We start from the raw sequence: 19,592 nt of genomic DNA, 5'->3' as shown, positions 1-19,592 counted from the left end.
CCCCACGTGGCCTGAAGAGGGGGCTCCGAGATCTTGGCGGAGCCCCGGGATGTGGGTTGTCCAGCTCAGTGTCAAGGGCAGGAAGTCAGCCCAGTTCTTGTTTGAAGTCCAAGGGTCTTCTTGCCCTTCCTCCCCTCACATTGTGTTGCCTGCTTTTCCAGCTCTGGAGTGAATGACTAGGAAGGGCTTGGCACTGCTTGTTCCCCTGCTAAGAGAGGCTTTCAACTTGGGTCATACAGCCACTCAGGTCCAATGACTAGCCGTCCTAATGGCTGTGGAAGGGCTCTTGGGCCATATCTACTACCAGGACATCTCCCTTGTTGCAGGCCCAGGTGCTGGGGTGCCCCCTGGGTTGTAGAAGAGGGAGTCCTGAGAGTGACGTTACTGTGCTTGCTCATGTACAACATTCCCCTGCCTTTGTCCAAGGCCAGACCCGGGCCTGGACCTAGGAGCAGGGGCATCCTGTTTGCATTTATAGGAAGTCAGGAGAGTGTGGCTGGAAGAACAGAAGGCTTGTTTGATTCTTACTGTTGCCAAGTCAGGTGACATGGAGGATTCCAGAAATTAGAATTCCCCTTGTTAAATCCTTTAAACCAGCAGCTGCTTAATTGATCTGCATGTTAACGGAAATAAAGTATTGAAGTCCTGCTGTGGCCAGGAAGGGAAGGGAACCTGGGGGCAGAACTAGAGCCAAGCTTCTTGCCCCCGAGTTGACCGTTTCATCTGGCAGATGGCGTTGCCTCCCCTGCACAGTGGAGTTCAGGTGTCTTTTGAGTTTTCCCTCAAGGCTTTCACGGTGCATTTAATCAGAAGTGCTCTGAGTGTCTTTCAGGGACATGCTCCCAAGGGGAATGCTTAATTCTACCCCAGAGTTTCGTGGGCCAACATTAACTTTGTGTCTGCACACACAGAATCTTGGGCAGAGGTGAAGTAATTATCCATTTGCAGACGGGGCCTCCTGTAGTTAAGCAAAGGAAGCCCGGGGATTGATTGGAGCTGACTGAGCTAATGTCTCTAAAGGAAGCCAGACCGATGGTGCAGGTGTCTAGTATCCAGACTAGTTTTCATATTGATCAAATGCATTGGCAAGAGGCCCCACTCTTCCTATTCCTACCCCGGGGAAGCTGATGGCCTCGTGTGGTAAGCCTCATTGAGAGGAAGAGTTTGAAGTGCAGGTGGAGGGTCAGGCGGATTGTCCACCCCGCCCGCACTTCCTGAAAGAAACCCAGGCCTTCTTTTGTTCTTTTTTTGCCTGTAGGAGCTTAGTAAATGGAACTTTTTCAGAAATCAAGGACCGAATGTTTTCCCATCTGCCTTCCCTGCAGCTGCTGTAAGTATGGAAAGTTCTCTTTGCAAAATGGGGTTCCCTGAAGTGTGGTCCTTGAAGGGTGGTCTCTGCCTCTTTGGTGTCAGTCCTTCCTGAAATCCCATAGCTGTCTCTTGGGGTGCACTGGCCCCAGGGTATCTTCAACAAAGTATCAAGGCTCCTTGCTCCAGGTCCTCTCCCGACTTTGGTCCATGCTGTCTTCCAGGACTTTGTTGTAGATTCGACTTCCAGATTCAGCAACTGGGCAGGTGATTACATCAATCATGATGAGAATGAAGTGTTCCCCAAACATCTCACTTTAAAAGAAACTTACTTTTTAAGGTCTTAATATTACCCTGGAAATAGGAGCATTTCTAGTTTATCCATTAAACAGGCAAGAACGTAGTATGCATTTATGTGCTTCATTATATCTCATGAGCATATCATCTCTCTGAAGAGGGTATTTTGATTTTCCCATTTGACAGATGAGGAAACTGAGGTCAGAGAATTAAGTAACTTGCCAAAAAAAAAAAAAAATCACAGATTCTAACCCAAAACTCAAAGACCTCACTCATAACTACTCTTCGTCCCAGCACTTCTTGGTGAGCAATGCCCAGGTCACTGTGATAAGTGACGTGCAGTACCCATAACCCAGGTCAGCTAATGTTTGTTAGTGAAGACAAATGTCCAAAAAGCAGTTTTCCAAAGCAGATCATTGCCAGAAAAAGTCAAGTACACAGCTCATTCTCTTTATCATATTAGTTTCATAAATTTGAGATGAGATTGTAAACTAAAGCAAGCAATGAGCTACAGAAAGATATACAGAAATGTAGATCATTCCTCCTCCTAAATAAACGGACTGTGGATACTTTTTCTTGAAGTGTTATGTGTCTACTTACAACATTATGCTTTAAAGCTGAATTCTCTTAGAATTGTAATGATATTAGAATGAACTTTCTCTACCATGGTAGGAGTATAAATATAAATTTAGGTATTCTAAGTGATTACTATAGACTATATAGACTTTTACCAAATAGAAAACTATATAATGATGAAGAGTCTTCTGAAGACTTCTTAAACTTTTCTGACATTTTTCATGGAAATGTATAATGTAGTAGAAGGGACTTCCCCCCACCGCCAACTGTGTGACTTTGGTTAAATCACTAAACTTCTTTGGGTTTGGATTTCCCTAAAAATAAAGTTGGATGAGATCCTTCTAGGTCTATGATTCTATGGTTTCTTGTGTATTATAAAGCATTCCCTAGCTGTTCAGCTGTGCCTCACCTTAGAATTATCAGCTCATATTTACTGAGAAACCCAGGGGTGAGAGGTGTAGAGTATTGGAAATGACCAGAAAATCTGGCCAAAAGGAACCCACTCCCTATCGCCTGTATCAGTAGTGTGGAAATGAGGCTGGGGACCTAATGGGCTGCTCTTGGGCTGAGAACAGCCCAGGTTTGCCTACAAATCAGAACACAGTAAAAGAAACAGAAAGGGCTGTATCACGTGGCTCGGGCATTGCGTCTCTGCCTTGATATCTGTCTTATTTTCAGACTGCTGAATTCTAACTCATTCACCGTGATCCGTGACGATGCATTTGCTGGACTTTTCCATTTGGAATACCTGTAAGTGTGGTGATTTGTCTGCTCCCAGAGTGTTCTGTCTCTTGGTGGCTTGCTGGATTGTGTCCTAAGCTAGGACAGCATCTCTGGTGGGTCTTCAAGTGAAGTAAACCCTACTCTCTTTTCTGCACCAGTTTTTGAGAGTTTCCTTGCTTGTAAACACGCTGGGGGAGGCTGGAGACAAAGAGCGGGGAAGCAAACAAAGAGGGAAAGACATTCATTCATTCTCTGGTGACATTTAATTTGTGGTGGAGTAAGCAAAATTGGAAACTGCGATGGATATTTTTACCTCTCATAACCAGGCATGGATTTGCTGATCAGTTAGAAATAGGGCTGAAGGGTTCTGAGGGTTACTTATTTTTAAACAAGGTTTCCCTATTTGGGGGTACAACTCTGTTCTTTATCCAGCTCTTCCATGTCCCGTATTCCGCAGTATTTCCTGTGGATTCTGCTGAGTTGTATTTTCTTTTCCCCTCTATAAGAAAAAAAGGTGATTGTCCTGCTCTCTGGATGTGTAGTTTTTATTTTTATTTTTCCTAGCAACAAACTTTGCCTTGTTCCGGTTTCTGCACCAGGACACCATGTCTTTTTCCCCCTAAATTCTTTCACTCTGGTATTCCGTAAATCTGTCATAAAGCTAATCCTGCCATCAGATAGGATTTCCTTACTTAGCATTCAGAGGGATTTGTAAGGCTTTCTTATTTGATGTCAACAGGTAGATGTTGGAATTCTAGACACATCTGGGTATAGGGAAACTTTCTGTTGACCTGGGGTCTTGGGGAATGAGGAATTCTTCCCCCAGAGTAGATGTGATTTGGATGCTGTGATCATGTGGTACTCTGGCTTGTACGTGATATGGAAAGAACGGCAGGACCCCGTTGCTAATTCCAGCCAACCCCAGCCTCTCTGAAGGCACACACTCGGCGAGGGAGGTACAAAGGGGAAGCTGTGAGTTTTCCCAGCAGGCAGTTCATCTCAGTGGCCAGGTCACTGGGGAGGAAGTGAGCTTGTCAGTTTATGCTGTAGTCTATTACTAAAGAGACCCCAGATTCTTTTTTTATTTTTTATTTTTTTAAGGCATCAGAAAGTTCTCAGTGTGAGGATCAAGAACCCGTTCACAGATCTAGCAAAGCCCCTTTCTTGGACCGCCTCATCAAAGGCCCCCTGATAGTTGACGTAATGCAAAGCCATAAACTAAAACTTAGTTCTCTGTGGCCCTGGGGAGTCGTCACAGTACACTCACGCCCTGTCTTCCCCACAGAGTTTAAAGCACCACCAGTGTGATGGTTGCAAGATTCTATGAGCAAGCCCTGCACCATTTTAGCACAGATAGAGAAAGCCAGCCCTGGTTCAACTTCAGCACACTCCCTATTCCTCATGGCACAGATCTGGAAAGGATCCCTGCCTCTTCACCCATTTGCATGGAGGGTGGGACCTGAGGAGCTCAAGGTTACTGGGAGACAAGCTTAACGGAACTTTCCCTCCTCAAAAACTTTAATAGCACCATGTAGAACACTGGAGTCTCCTCAAGAGACTGTGATACTGTGGACAGCCAGGCACTGTGAAATGCAAGCAGAGCTGAGCTGGCTGGGGGCATGTCTGGAAGCTCTCCGGTCTCGCGGAGATGAGCATTTCTTGTCTTTGTCCCATGCACTCCCTACCCCATCCCAACTCTGAGTTTGAAGACTTCCGTGCTGTCCGGAAGGAGGGAGTGCAGACACGCTCCTGTGCCTTGCTCCCACGTGGACTTTGCTGCGACTGACTTAGTCTTCAGAGACGTGATGATTCATGAATGCTTCTAGATTTTTCTCCAGAATCATACCAGGATCACTTTTTTAGACATTTTCAGAAGAGGAAATTCAGTTGAATTATGCGACTTTCCTCCCCTAGGTTCATCGAAGGGAACAAAATAGAAACCATTTCAAGAAATGCCTTCCGTGGCCTCCGGGATCTGACTCACCTGTAAGTCCTGTAGCAAATGTCACCCGCCCTTTAATGTGTGGAGTAGGACTGGCCCTGGCATGTGTCTCTGCCTCCATAGTTCCATACTGCAACGTCCCCCGAAGGAGACTCACCTCCTGGCTGCCCAGGTTTTCTGCTGTGGAGCAGACCGTGCTCTTTGTGGTTACCAACACTTGGCTTAATTACCTTCTCCATCCCCTGCATCGCAGTTGGGGTCACGTGAAGTGAGGAGCCCTGAGCTGTGAGGGGCCTCACGGCTGGGTGGAGGAAACGGCAAGGGGGCTAACATGCGTCCTGCACCTACTTGTGTCAGTACAGGGCTGGGGGCCTATGAGCCTTCTCCTCTCTTTTCTGTGATAATCTGTGAGTCCCCCTTGTACAGATTTGAGAACTGAGGCATAAATAACTCCTTACAGAATGTCAGAGACGGGATCAGGGCACTGGAGTGGTGGCTCAGAGGTAGAGTGTTCGCCTAGCATGCGTGAGGCGCTGGGTTCGATCCTCAGCACCACATAAAAATAAAATAAAGGTATTGTGTCCACCTATAACTAAAAAAAGAATTAAATATGTGATCAGAATTAGGACCAAGCAGAACAGAGACATCTTCACGGTTCCTCTCATTTGAATGCAAATCACTTTTTCTTTTATGTTGGATTAATCTGCGGGTTCAGCTAAGCTCTCGGATTCCTTAATAGCTTTCTGGAGACAAAAAAAAAATATTAAATTGATTTGAATTGGCATATCAAAATGAAGCAAGTACACACATTGAGCAAATTTATAAAACTAGAAAAAAGTAGTGGCTGTATTTATGAAAATGCAAAAATAGTCCTTGTCTTGGTGAGGGTGATTTATTAGGCAGGAGCCAGGTTCCGTTGGCACGCTTGATATTTTGTGTCTGAGGAAGATGACAGGTCTCATCAGCACTGGGAAATCTGAAGGGCTTTGGGTGTGGACATTGGGCAGGGAGGGCAGTACCTTTGGGTGTGACCCTGACAGATAATGGTCTTCGAGACAGCCATCACATCAAGCCCCGATGCTGGCCGGGGGGCCGGGGGGAGTGATCTGTCTTGGGCACAGGGAGCCCTGTGTTTGGAGGGCTACCTGGCAGAACTCCGCAGGGGGTTTCTGGAGCAGGGAGGTGGGGTGCCATGGTGAGAGACAGGACACCTGGATCCACCCGGCCATGCTGGAGAGCGCAGGTTCTCTTTGACATTCTGCCTCCAGGTTTCCTTTTCTTCCTATAAAAGCCTTGACTTGTTTCCGATTCAGTCTAGACGCCAGACCCCTACAGTCTTGTAGAGGCTAAGATTATGGGCTTGGCGTTCCATAGACTTGGGCTCAAACCTCAAGGCCATCACTGATTCATATTCCTTATTCTTGATAAGAGGATGATCGTGCTGACTTCGTAGGGTTGCTGCAGGTAATGACGCTGGTGGCACCCAGCCCATTCCTCATGGGGAACGCTCGAGGTACGGTGGACCTCAACACCATCGTCAATAAACGTGGTACCCGCCTTCCACTCATTAAGTCCCGATTTCTCCACGGACTGCTAGATAGCCTTGGAAGATTGGGTGTCCAGACGGGGTTTCTAACTGGACAGCTGAGGTGTCTGGAGAGGGCAAGCCTGGCTCCCAGAAGTCAGGACCGAGGGGCTTTGTTTCTAAGTAAGCCTGTGTGACTGACTTAGTCCAGATGGCCACTTCATTTGTCCAATTGGCTACTGTTCCTCCCTCTGGGGAGGGCGTACATACCCTGGCAGGTCCTGAGTGTGAATTTGCTATCTCTGTGCTTGTGCGCCTGTGAGTACATGGACATTGATATGTGTGTGCATGCCTGTTTGCGTGTGCATGCCTGTGAATTATTTCACGTGTTATCCTATGTGCATGCTTACAAGACATACCTCCTTCTCTGTGTGACATCCAGAGAGCGCAAATTCAGAAAGAATGAGGGAATCCTCCACGTGGGTCCAGAGTATTCTAGATGCATTGGAGGGGAAGCAGGCTTATCTCAGCTGGGAGGGGGAAATCCTCAGGCCCCCCTCTAGCTCTCCAGCCTCAGTACCCTGGACATCCTGAGAACACGAGGCTCTCCGTGTGCCCCCGCATGCCCCACTCATCTTATGACAGGGCTTTCCCTCACGCCCTTCCCCGTGCCTGCGATGCTACTTCTTCTGTCCTCAATTTCCTAGAAACGCCTTCTCCTTCAAAGTATAAATCAAGTCCAAACGCTTCCCCCATGAAGTGCTTCCTGATTTCCCTTGTCCCCTCTTCTGCTGGCTACACACACACACTGTTATGCTCTACACCAGCCACCCTGGCTGAGGTTTCACGATGCTGGTCCTGGCTCCCCAGCAAGGGAGGAAGCCCCCTGAGGACAAAGCCCTTGCACACCTTCTACAAGCCCTCAGAATCCAGTTCAGGGCAAATCCTGTAGGAAACATTTTGTGATTAGTTGGTTGAGCAGTGGATTTCTTACAGAGCTGGATTTTTTAGTGTGTCCTGTACTTCCAGGCAAATCTGGTGACGTTAAAGTTGCTCCTCTAGGCTGCAGATGTATTTAGAAATAAACACATTTAGTACAGTGTTTAATGAATGAGCTGGTCCCCCTCCTTCCGTTTTTATTAAACCACTAATGAAGAGAAGACACCAGCTCTGAAGTTCACTTTTGCGCCCCGGACAATGTGGCTTGAAATTGGCCTGTTTAAATTAGAGATCTGATATTTTTCCCCCCAGCACCTTCAGATGCACATTCACATGTAAAAAAACATAGATCAGGTTTCAGAGCATTGAGAAGCCAGGCCAATCTGTAACTAAAATCTAGGACATTGGTTTTCAGCAGTCCTGTAACGCCCGAGGGACAGAGAGCTGTTAAATAGTTTCAGAAATGAAGTAAGTGCCATGAATTTGTAGACAAAATGAAGTAGGGAGGGAGATGTTAAGCACTTAGTGTGAGTGGGGTGGATGACCCTCTAAATAATTCTGCTTTGGGAGCTCTAAATTGCATTCTTGGAACGATCACTGAATGCACTTTCTGTGGCTTTAGTATTCCATATGTTCTTATCCCTTTGATGCAAACTTTCTGTCAGCCAAAATTTTCAGCTCAATAATTAACCTTTAATTAGTCAAAACCCTTTCTTACTTTGCTTTCCAGAAAAAGCCATCATCCACCATAAAAAATCAAAACACCCCCTTTTTTAAAGTTCAAAAAGCTACTTCTACACTGGGTTCAGTTTGATCACATCTACAGCCTCTTTCCCAATGCATTTCAAAATATAAATCATTTAGAAAAAAAATGTAAAATAGTACCTGCAACTGGATTTTAATCCATTTGCAGTTACATAGATGGGAAGGGGTGCAATTTAGAAACTACAAATCTCCTCATATTGAAGGAAGACTATTTGGTTTAAGAATGGTTAAGCCGGGTGTGGTGGTATACACCTGTAATCCCAGAGGCTCAGGAGGCTGAGGCAGGAGGATCATGAGTTCAAAGCCAGCCTCAGCAAAAGCAAGGTACTAAGCAAGTCCGTGAGACCCTGTCTCTAAATAAAATACAAAATAGGGATGGGGTGTGGCTCAGTGGTTGAGTGTCCCTAAGTTCAATCCCTGGTACCTACCCCCCAAAAAAAGAATGATTAAAAAAAAAACCCTAAGAAATCAAACCCAAACAAAAACACAATGGGCACATCTTTTGAGTCCGCCAAGCTAACTGACTCTAAGAAGAAACAACATGTCTTTAGTCATCTTGGTGGGGTGGGTCCTTAGGATGCTATGAACAACTTATTTCAGCTATATTTGTCTATTAATTATGCTTTGTCATTTGTTCTTGAATTAATAAGAGAAAACAAAAGTAGGCACCAGTTTCTTAGCTGACTCCCACAAGCACGTGGGGGTTGGCAAAACCAGACTTGATGGACAGCGTTTGGATTCCCAGCGTCTTTCCATTGACAGCCCTGTATAATGGATGTCCACCTTCAGCAAGATGGTGGCAGGGCATTGCAGGATCCTGAATCCTCAGGAGGAGTTCATGTTTCCACGTGGGTCTACTTCTGGAGGTGGGGCATAGACCAGGGCATCTTGGGAAGATCTTCAACACTAAGGACAAGCGTGCACAACAGTTTCTCCTCAATCTTTGTTAACGAGAAAATGAAATTGCCATTACCAGTCATTCCCTAAACATTATGACTCACTGAATTTTTATTATATTATTCTTGAGTGTTACAGCTGAGAGTCTTTATGTAAAAGAGTGTACATTGGGTTCTTCATAGAGTCACAAGTGATAGAATTCACTTAGGTGGACTATTAGGGAACCTCCTGGGGCCAGACTATATCCATCTTCTGTCATCACTGTCACTTGGGTGCTTAATTCATTCATTCAACACAGAATTTATTGAGAATCCATCATGTGCTGGGCAATGTTCTAGGAACTGGGAATATAGCTAGGGACAGACAGACAATCATCTCTGTGTTCATGTTGCTTCTGTATGCGGAGGGTATATGGCCAATAAACTAATAATTAAAACAGATAATTAAAATATGGAGCGTGCCAATGAGAATCTTTCAATGAAGATCAACAGAGTCGGGAAGAGAGATGTATAGAGGTCAGGGAGGGTGGGAAGAGTTGAGTGCAGACCTCAGGAGGCAGACTGAGCTGTGCCTATGTCTGGGGAAGAGTGGCCCAGACAGTCCCACAGATGCCCAGCCCTGGAGGCTGCTGGGGGAATCCCGTGGAGGTCATGTGGCTAGATCTGAACAGTGTGAGTTGTGCTCTTGTACGTGAGCAGGGACAGTCCTGCACACCATCAAAGGGACTTTTCCAGGAAACAGCCATCTGAAGTTTAACAGATGTGCATAAACAGCTTTATAAATTCTTATTTTAAAAGCAAACACAAGCTGGGTGCGGTGGTACATGCCTGTAATCCTAATGGCTCAAGAGGCTGAGGCAGGAGGATCATTTGTTCAAAGCCAGCCTTAGCAACTTAGCAAGGCCCTGTGTCTAAATAAAGTACAAAAAAGGGCTGGGGATGTAGCTTAGTGGCTAAGTGACCCTGGGTTCAATTCCCAGTACTAATAATAAATAAATAACATACACAAAAAGGCTTCCCTGGTAATCTGACATCTACAACGTTATCTTTGTGTAAGTGAGCTCATGTCTTTCTCCCAGTGCTGATGATCAAGGCCAGGAATTAAGCCATGCTGTGATGAGGAGGTCGAGAGCTATTTAAGTCATTAACTATATCTACAGGGACTTCAGAGTGTCAGGGCGTGCAGATGATAACCACATTATAATGTGACTCTCTGTTTCTAGTTCTTTGGCCAATAACCACATTAAAGCGCTACCAAGGGACGTCTTCAGTGACTTAGACTCTCTGATTGAACTGTAAGTAATGAGATTAAGTCTGTGTACACTTGTCATGGGGTCCGGGTTAATCGTATCTTCCAACACCTCTGCTTCTTGCTGCATTTCTTTTATGTTGTCGTTAACAATCGATAGCAAGTAGTACGTCCTGGGAAACCGTGTGCGGTTTGCCCTGTGCTGGATTTTGCCATTTGATAGTAGACTTGGTACCATTAGGCCAATGGTAAGTTAGACCTGCTGGATGGGAGGACCCCACTCTCCCAAACAGCGAGTCCATCTGCTTTATCTTGTGGTGTTCCTCACGTCTTCCTGGACATGGTTTGATAGGATCTTAAGCTTCTTCCTATAACATCCTGTTTTGTTTGGGGGAACCTACATTGTGGGTGTCCTTCTATTGTCCCTCCCCCATTTCCACATGGTGACAATTTCAAGAGGGTGGGAGAAAAGGTGACATGCCATTTCTGGGAACTGTCTGTATATTATACAGCTAGAATCATGCCCCAAGAAGCACTAGATAAGGACAATGATAAACAGAAGAGATAGGAAGCATGAAATGCCCTTTTAAAAAATTCTGTGTTTAAGGAGTTTAAAGTATGTCAAGCTGTTAATACACCTACGTCACTACCAAAGCATATCAAGTCTGTCTCTCTCTCTCTCTCTCTCTCTTTCTCCTCTTTCTCTTTCCAGGGATTTAAGGGGTAATAAATTTGAATGTGACTGCAAAGCTAAGTGGTTGTATCTGTGGTTGAAGATGACCAATTCCACCGTCTCCGACGTGCTGTGCTCTGGTCCACCAGAATACCAGGAGAAGAAGCTGAACGAGGTGGCCAGCTTTGACTACGAGTGCACAACCACAGGTACCAGCACCTGCCTTGCCAAAGGTGGACATTTAGAACAAGCCCTTCGACTTCCTTGTAGGTTGTCAACAGGGTGCCGGGAAATGAGAATGCAGAGGTTTCCGACCAAAGCTAGGGAAAGTTCCAGCATTCTATAAGAAATGAGACCACGTGGTGGGCAAACTTTCTCAACTGTTTGGAAAGATTCTTGTTAACTGCGCTGCTTTCATTTTGATTCTTTACAAAATTCAAAGTTCTCTAAAGTTTTCTTTCTTTCTCTTTTAAGATCAAAATATAAACTCAGGAGTTTGGCATGAGAACATCTTTCAAGTCTGTCTCTGTTTCATGGGAAATCAGTCACACACCTGAATTATTTTGTCTTTACCTTTCTCCTGATTCACGGAGACAGTGTTTATTGGAAGTTGAATACCAGACTTCTAAATCTATAAAATGCTCTTGTAGTTCCAAGTAAGAAGAGCTCACTAAGTATATTATAATAAGTAGCAAAGAAGAAAATGTAAGTTATCCAAAGAAACATAATATAAGTTATCAAAAGAAACAAAATCATTGAGAGAAAAATGTAAAGTTCAGTTTTGTTTTTCTAGGCCTGGCCTCAGGGTGTTAGTTTAAACATTTTTCAGGTTATAGAATAGAATTAAAATACCAACTGGCTCAACTGTCACAGCAGGCAGAGAGCAGGTGAGCATCTCCATATGAAAGGCGCAGGCACAGTCTCTACCCCTTCTAAAGCCAGTTTTTAAAGGAGAGAGGATCAATCCACAGCATGAAACCTGCTTTCTAGATGTTTGTAAAAATAAACATTTAGGCTGAGAGTTGGTATCTACAAAGCCCCTAGGCATGTCAGCAGAAGCAGCAGGAATGAGAACTCAGAAAATAGTTGCAGAAACTCAAAAGACACCCAAATTCCATGAAGAAAATATCATCTTGAGGCCAGAACCTGCCAACACCCTCCCCCAGATAAACAAAATTCCACAAAGTGAAAATTCTTTCTAGATGCCTTTGTTTGTAAATACGGGGCCCTACAAGTTCTCTCTTTTTGATTGAAAGCCTGAAGTCTCATGGGTCTGCCCTGTCCTTCATCATTGACTGGGGACTTATTCAGCTGTGTAATTGGCAGGTGCCCTGTAGTCAGCTGAGGCCACTAAGAGGTTATTTATTGTACTGTGGGGCCAGTACAATAAATCAGAGGTCATAGTCAATGACATTTGCACCAAAAGGTGGCATTTGAGATCATTTAGTATGAAATGCTAAACCATAGCTCGCTGGGGCTCCTTTCTGCCTCTTATCTAGTTTTTCGGGGGGGGGGTTCTCTGATTCCCAAGGTGAAGGTAGCATCTCCCATTGTTTTGTTCTTACTGAACTGGCCCCAGTGGAGGGAAACTGGCCAGTTTCTGAGAGGATTGACGTGGGCCACAGAGGACCTTGGGAGTAGGGAATCATTCATACAAGAAAACACGATTCCTGGCTTTAGGACCATCTAGATGGTTATAAAAATGACCCAGGTACTGAGAATGATTATTGGAAAGGAGAAGGTTTGGAACCAAGGCCGCCAGGTCTTAAAACAGAACCCGAGGGGCAGCGTGAGACCCCTAACCCTGTAGGGCCATGTCTGTCTTGTGTGTATTTGTCTTTGCTAGCAAGCTTCCTGCCCCGGTTTGGAAAGCCAGCATAGGGCTTTCTGGGAAAGAGAGAGGACAGTGCTATCTTTGCTGTTTTTTTGAGACTCAAGGACACATTAGCTCTTACAGTTTCTCCCATCTGGAAAAGGTGGCACCACAAAGTGTAAACTGTCCCCAAATGTAGTCTCTGCGATACAGGAAGGAGTTGAGTGAATTGTGGAGGTTTGGGGTTCCTGCCTTCTGCTCAGGTCAAGCCCAGGTCTGTGGTGCTTCATCAAAGGCTGGGGAGCAAACAAGGACGGATGGAAGAATCAAAGCCCATGGGCAGCTCAGGGTATGGCTGCTGTCTCCTTGCTAGAGGTTGGGGAAGAAGCAGATTTCCCAGAGCCTGGTTTTCCTCTTAGCTCAGCTTTTCAGGAAAGGAGACAGTGTCCTCTAGTAGATCTCCCCATTTGGCCCAGAGAGAGGAAGGCACCATTACGGCTCTGTTTCTTGGCAAAGGGGACTAATTAACACGAGGCAGCCACCACTGGGTGCTCTGGCTCTTCCGATTAATCACAGTTCTTCCAAAGCCTCCCCTTCAAGTCTATTTTTGACTACTCAAAAATCCCTGTTACCTACCTATGATGGCCCCTGTTAGGTGGATGATTCACTAAATTCCTTAGAGGGAGTGAACTTTGCATCCTAATTGTCCTAGGAGCTTCCCCATTTGGGGGCTGACGAAAACGCAAAGAGAAATAATGCATTAATGTGCACTTTCTCTCCCCGTAGGCTCAGCATCATGTATAATTTATTTTCTGCCAGTGCTATAAATAGCCTCGTACAAATCTGTTGATTTTCCAGGGGGAGAAAGGCCTAAATTGTCAGAGACCCACTGACATCCTGAACTTAATCCAGTGTGAATGGCCGAGAGTGTCATTAATATTTCAACACCCGTAGATTGATGTCATGTCAGGATGTGTGTTCTTTGAGTTGTCTCCACAAGAATTCTGCTTTGCGGCTTGGGAAAGGTAAATTAAGATGGAGGTGGGAGAAGATATTTGAATGCTTCCCGGCCGCGGCTCTGATGCGCACAGACGTACATACATCCACGAGCTTCCTTTGCCCTTTCCTCCTTCTCTGCCTTCTGTCTTCTCCTTTTATGGCGGGCTGCTGCTGGTGTCTTCTACTAAGAAGTAGCTTTGTCATTCAAGGGACTTAACAGCCTGTGTTGTGCCGGTTAATATAGAGAAAATATGAGGAAACCACTGTTTTGGAAAAATAAATTGAACCGGGGCTGCTAAAGGGTAGATCTGGAGAATGCTCGCTCTCCTGGCTGCCTCTTTTCATCCTGGGATTCTTCAATAAAAATGGAAACTTTTCTGGTCTGCACTTTAAACAGCCTGCATTTGAAAGCCAATGCTCCTGTTTCTGAGAACTGAGGGCGCAGTTGGGAGACTAATGGGAAGGCGGAGCATGAGTTATGGCCATCAAGGGAGTGTTTAGAACCTCTGGCAGGCTCCAGTGAGCCCGCTGCAACCAGAGACGAGCAGAGGAGTTTACAGCTGTCCCAGCTGTAATTAAAAGAACTCGCTGCATTTGGAATCCTTTTATATCCCCCAGAAAAGGCGCACCACATACCTCTCTTTCGTTTATCTACGCGTGAACACAGAAGCCAGCAAAGCCTGTGAGGTCAACCAGGCTTGGTGGCTCCTGCGCTGGCTTTGCTGGTGCCAGCAGGGGTGGCTCTGTTCTTAGCCTTTGATGGAACTGCACTATGATCTTTAGGAGTGGGCGGGGCGGGGCCTGGAGCAGCTGGGACTCTTCCCTCCATCTTCTAGCAGCATCCAGGTGCTGGGTCTAGAAAGCTCGGGAGCAGCCTCCACAGGCCCGCACTGGGCACAGCCTTGGCAAGTTGGCGTCCTCTCATTTTACCATGAGGAACCTGAGGCTCCGTCTTCTTGCTCAAGGTCACACAGCTAACCTTGAGCAGAATAGACTCTAAAGCCTAGTCTGTCTTCACCAGGATGCTCTGCTCGCTCGCTGCTGGGGTGGGAGCTGCCCTGTCCACTAGGGTCACTCGTCCCTCCACTGTCCATCACCTCCGGCCTGTCGGGCTGCGGAGGCAGCTCCCTCTTGGTTCCTAGGGATTCGGCCCACCTCCCACCTCCCTCTTTCCTGCACCGGCACCGTCCTCGGCCGCATGCGCTCTGCTGTAGTCTTTACAATTGGCCTTGACCACCCCCACTCTCATTAAGCGGAAAAGAGTTTATCACGCATCCACTGTGCATCCAGAGTGTGGGGGGGCACTTCTTCAAGTAAACTTGTTGAAGTTCACTTTGTGCTAGGTAAGGGCAGGGCAGTTGAGAAAACTGAGGCAGAGATGGGTTGAGCATTTATTCAAGGTCATTCTGCAAAGAGGTGGCGGTTATGCGCCAGCATCTTACTTTAGATGTCATTAAAGTGGACACTGCCTCTCTTGGGCTAGGTCTGCCTTGGAAGCTTGCTCTCTCGTCTTGGACCTCAGTAATGCATTTATTAACGTGTGGGGCACTAAGATAGGCATTTCTACCACATGGCCTGATCTATCCCGCCGTTTCGCCTGAGAGGTCCATGTCCTTGCCCCATGTTGTGCATGAGACCTGGGGGGTTGATTCAAGTGCATGAGACCTGGGGGTGATGTGGCCAGCTTTGGGTCTTTGGTAGTTTCAGATCATCGGCCTTCCTGTGCTTTCTGGTGCCCATCGCAGCCCCGCCCCTCAGCCCTGGTGCTTTCCTCCACCTGCCCTTCCTGTGCCTGGTCCATGGCGCCCACCTCAGCCTGCCCAGCTGCTGCTGTCTCCTTTCCTTCCTCTGCTCCTCCTTTGCTCACTACTGAGCGGCCCCTTGGTGCCTTTCTTGAGTGACATCTCTGATGAGGCTTCCTAATCGGTGGTTGTTTCTTGAGTGGCCGCCATGGGTTTAGCTGTAGGGGGCTCAGAGTAGGACCCAGGCCTGACTTCTGGGAGCCCTTGGTTCAGGAAACACATCAATCTGGCTGTGTGGCCAACCCCAGGTGCTCACCCTCTCGGGGCACTCTTATCTCCAGACTGGACAGAGATGTTATTTTTTTTTTTTAAAGAGAGAGAGAGAGAGAGTTTTTTAATATTTATTTTTTAGTTCTTGGCGGACACAACATCTTTGTTTGTATGTGGTGCTGAGGATCGAACCCGGGCCGCACGCATGCCAGGCGAGCGCACTACCGCTTGAGCCACATCCCCAGCCCCAGAGATGTTATTTGAAGTCATGGTAAATAATAAGATTTAAACGATCGTGTCTAGGGTCAGCCCAGCGAGTTTCATGGATTGGGCTGCTTAGGGAAGGCCTGGCAGAGTACATGGCACTGGAATGGGATGGTTAAGCACTGGGTGAGAAGGAGCTGGGTTATGCGAGGATTTCCTCCTAGGGATGACTCTCCTTAGCTGGCACCCATCATGGCCCCGTGTTATTAAATAGTGGCACACACTACAGCACCTCTGGTCAAAAATGTAGCTCAAACTTTATTTCACAACCTTTATTAGTGTGTGTGTGTGTGTGTCTTAAGCAGACTCCTTCTACTCTACATTTCTGAAGCTACTCTGCACACCAGCTAGCCTTGCTCCCAAGCGCATGCTTGCTCCGTTCCTTGGCAATTCTATGTCCCTCCCCAGTCGGGTATAATACAGAAAGTCAGCTGCAGCTCAGGGCAGCCACCCAGACAGGGATCCTCGACTCACCATGAAATACCAGGAGAATGTGTGCCAGGGTCCAGACCCCAGGACAGCACCTGTAGTTTCACTTCCCCCTTGGCTGGGAAACCTCTGGGTCTGCAGGGGAGGGCTTGGTTTGGTTTCCAGATGGCGGCTGCCCTCTGGAGTGCAGTGTCAGTTCTGAACAGCGGGGGCGCTGTTGGGGTGCGTCCAACCACAGGGGATCTCCAGGTAAGTCTCAGAAGCAGGCTGCTTTCCTGCAGGGCTGTGCTGGGAGGGCTGGAGTGGACCACAGCACCCCCTGGTCACAGAGCAATCTGCATGACAGCTTCGAGACTCTCTGCAGCCTCCTCTTGGCCTTGGCTTGTTGAAAGCCAGGTCTCACCAGTTTTGTTTAATGTGTTATCTTTTGCCAAACCCATGAGGCTGTTTATCCACAGGAAGCAGCATGAGAAGCTGATGGTCCTCTGCAATCTGCAGAGTAAAACCCTCCAGAATGCGTTGCTTGGCTCCCACACTCCTGCTCCCTCCCCAGGCCTCTGGAACCCGTGATGGGAAGGAGAGAAGGGCAGGGGCGGTTGATGACTCCCACAGGAGAGTTTACGGATCTCATGAACTGTTTTTAATGCCCATCCCCAGATTTTGTTGTCCACCAGACTTTGCCCTACCAGTCGGTGTCGGTGGACACGTTCAACTCCAAGAACGACGTGTACGTGGCCATTGCGCAGCCCAGCATGGAGAACTGCATGGTTCTGGAGTGGGACCACATCGAGATGAACTTCCGGAGCTACGACAATATCACAGGTGCGTTGTGGCTGAGTTGGGCCCCTGAGTCATGTCGAGGGAGGACTTGGCACTCTAACGCAGTCGGAGGTGGCACCATGGCAGCCCAGCCTGGTCCTTCCTGTGTCTTATCTGTGTGGTCAGTTATTGGACACAGCAGAGACCACAGGTGGAGAGCCCGCTGACAGGGGGCAGGGGCCGGGGCTGCATGTGGGAAGCAGAAAGCATTGTGTGGTGGCAGAAGTCCCCCCAGGACCCCGGGACCTGTGTTGCTGTAGCAGCCTGTCTGCCCAGCTTCTCAGCAGCTCCCTAAAAGCTCCAACTTGCGAAGCTAATTAACTAACACGCCCCACACCCACCCACGCCCCTCCAGCTCCTTCCTCCCGACACTGCTCTCCTTTAACAGGAACATACAAAATAAGAACCAACAGATCGCTCAACTTTGGGATTTGGCTTAGTTAAGGCTTCTGTTATGGGATCCCAGGGTTTTAGATCTAAAAAATGTCTGCTTGCTTTTGAAATAAGTGGATACAATTGAAATTTAAAAAAAAAAAAAAGGCTTTTAGGAACTTCTCAGGGATCAAGTGCAGTCTGATGTGGTGCTAACTTTACCAACAGCCCCCCCCCCCCCAGGGCTTCCTCTCCAGGCCCCTGTTTGGTGTAGAGCAGCTTTCCCTTTAACCTGTGCAGCCGGAGTGTAGGAGGCAGAACATCAGGGTTGGGAGGCTCTAGGGGTCCCTCACGGTGGCCTTGCAGCAGGTGAGGAGGCCAGAGCGCGGTGTCACCCTGGGGAGGCACTGCTCATGGGCCTGCGGATGGCATTTCAGAGGAGCCGCTTGCTGTCGCTGGGCCATCTGGCCTCTGGGTGCTGAGCTCACCTTCCTGAGCAGCAGCCCAGGTGCAGCCTCCAAGTGAGGGGCATGTGGAAGGCCTCCGAAGCCCAGTGTTTCCTGCTTCCCTCTTTTTCTGGACTTGGGAGAGGGGAAGGATGACGGGCTGCTGGGTCTTTTCTCCTCCTGCCCCAGAACAGGAGGCAGGAGCAGCCTGAAGCTTTGCTCCGGCCCAGGGCTGCTGCGGCCTGGGGGGCCCCTGGCTGCTCTCCTGGGCAATCCACAGCAGCCCCTTACGCCGTGGCCCTGGGTTACCTGCCCACGGGAGGCACCGAAGCCCTCTTTCCAAGAGAGACCTGGGATATCGACCTCAGAGCTGAGGGTTTGACCAGTGGTGAGCGTTGGAGCTCTGCTGGGTGCTGGGAAGTCGGTGTGCCTCTGAGGCGGCTGTCCTCGGTGAATGGGGAGGACGTGTGTCCCCGGGATGTGGGAGGATTCCACACATCAAGTCCTTCCATGTTCATTCAGGGACAGGGCTGGGATGTGTCCCAGTGGCACCCTATTCCTTCTCTGACCCAAGCTGATGTTGGTGGGAGAGGACGGCACTGCCCGCCCCCTACCCTGGGGACATGTGGCAGATGGTGGCATCCCTAAATGCATTCATTCTTCCTTCATTCATTTATTCCCAAACATTTTGTGAGTACTTTCTCTGGGCCAGGTATGTTGTAGGTGCTGGGGACATAGCCGTGACCAAGCGAGATGAAAACCTCTGCCCTAGAGGAGTTTAGATTATAACGGAGGAGAAAGAGATAGAGAGAGAGACATGGAGAGACTGGGGGGGGGGAGAGATGTGGAGAGATGGGGGAGAGAGAGTTCAAAGCTCTGCACTCTGGGGAAAGGGTTCAAAGGTGGAAGCGGAGCCACTCCCCAGGGAGCTCCTACAGAGACTCGGGTCTGCGGCAGCCATGAGGACCTGGACCTGACGGAGCTGCAGTGGTGGTGGGTGAGTGTCAGTGTCCTGGAGTGGCCAGGGCCAGACCTCAGGCTAGACCTTGCTCATTACCAGGATTCCTCCAGCCCTTGGTCTCCAAGTCTGAGTCCTTGGGAGCTGGGTCCCCCTGGACCCTCTTGTCACAGCACTGTGGTAGTTGAACTCGGTAGCTCCGACATCAGGCTGGTTTGTGGATATTCTGCTCCAGCTCTTACCAGCAGGGACAGTGACCAAGTTATTTAATTAGCTTGAGCTCCTTTTACCTGTGAAATGGGCATTTTATGACTTTTCATCTGTAAAATGGGCACAGCAGGGTTTGGACTCTGGGACTCTGGTTAGGATTCATGGGCAATGGGTGTGTGACAGCTCAGTGCCCGGCATGGAGTGACACCACAACAAGCTGGGGACAAAATAGGACCTCTTCCCCCCACCCTAGACCCTGTCTACTTTAATTAAAGCCTCCCTATGACCACCTGAGGGAGGCGGGGCAGGGGGTGGGGACAGACAGGGCAGATCCCCTGGCTGGTTGAGGGAGCGTGGCTGTTGGTAGCTGGAAATGA

General features: G+C 48.0%; 1 protein-coding gene across 1 annotated transcript in view; it reads left to right on the top strand.

The window, feature by feature from the left end:
* The first annotated feature begins 268 nt into the window (after window positions 1-268).
* Window positions 269-19,592, top strand: part of Lgi2 (leucine rich repeat LGI family member 2) — a 28,661-nt gene continuing 9,337 nt past the window's right edge. The window contains exons 1-7 of the mRNA XM_048783974.1: window positions 269-332; window positions 1,162-1,330; window positions 2,860-2,931; window positions 4,819-4,890; window positions 10,195-10,266; window positions 10,933-11,102; window positions 17,068-17,232. Of these exons, the coding sequence (XP_048639931.1) occupies window positions 269-332; window positions 1,162-1,330; window positions 2,860-2,931; window positions 4,819-4,890; window positions 10,195-10,266; window positions 10,933-11,102; window positions 17,068-17,232 (784 nt within the window). The remainder of the gene's footprint in view (window positions 333-1,161; window positions 1,331-2,859; window positions 2,932-4,818; window positions 4,891-10,194; window positions 10,267-10,932; window positions 11,103-17,067; window positions 17,233-19,592) is intronic.

This window comes from Marmota marmota, unplaced genomic scaffold, assembly GCF_001458135.2.
Source record: "Marmota marmota marmota unplaced genomic scaffold, marMar, whole genome shotgun sequence".
Lineage (NCBI taxonomy): Eukaryota > Metazoa > Chordata > Mammalia > Rodentia > Sciuridae > Marmota > Marmota marmota.
The sequence above is the reverse complement of the archived record's forward strand: the minus strand, read 5'-3'. Positions and strand labels throughout refer to the sequence as shown.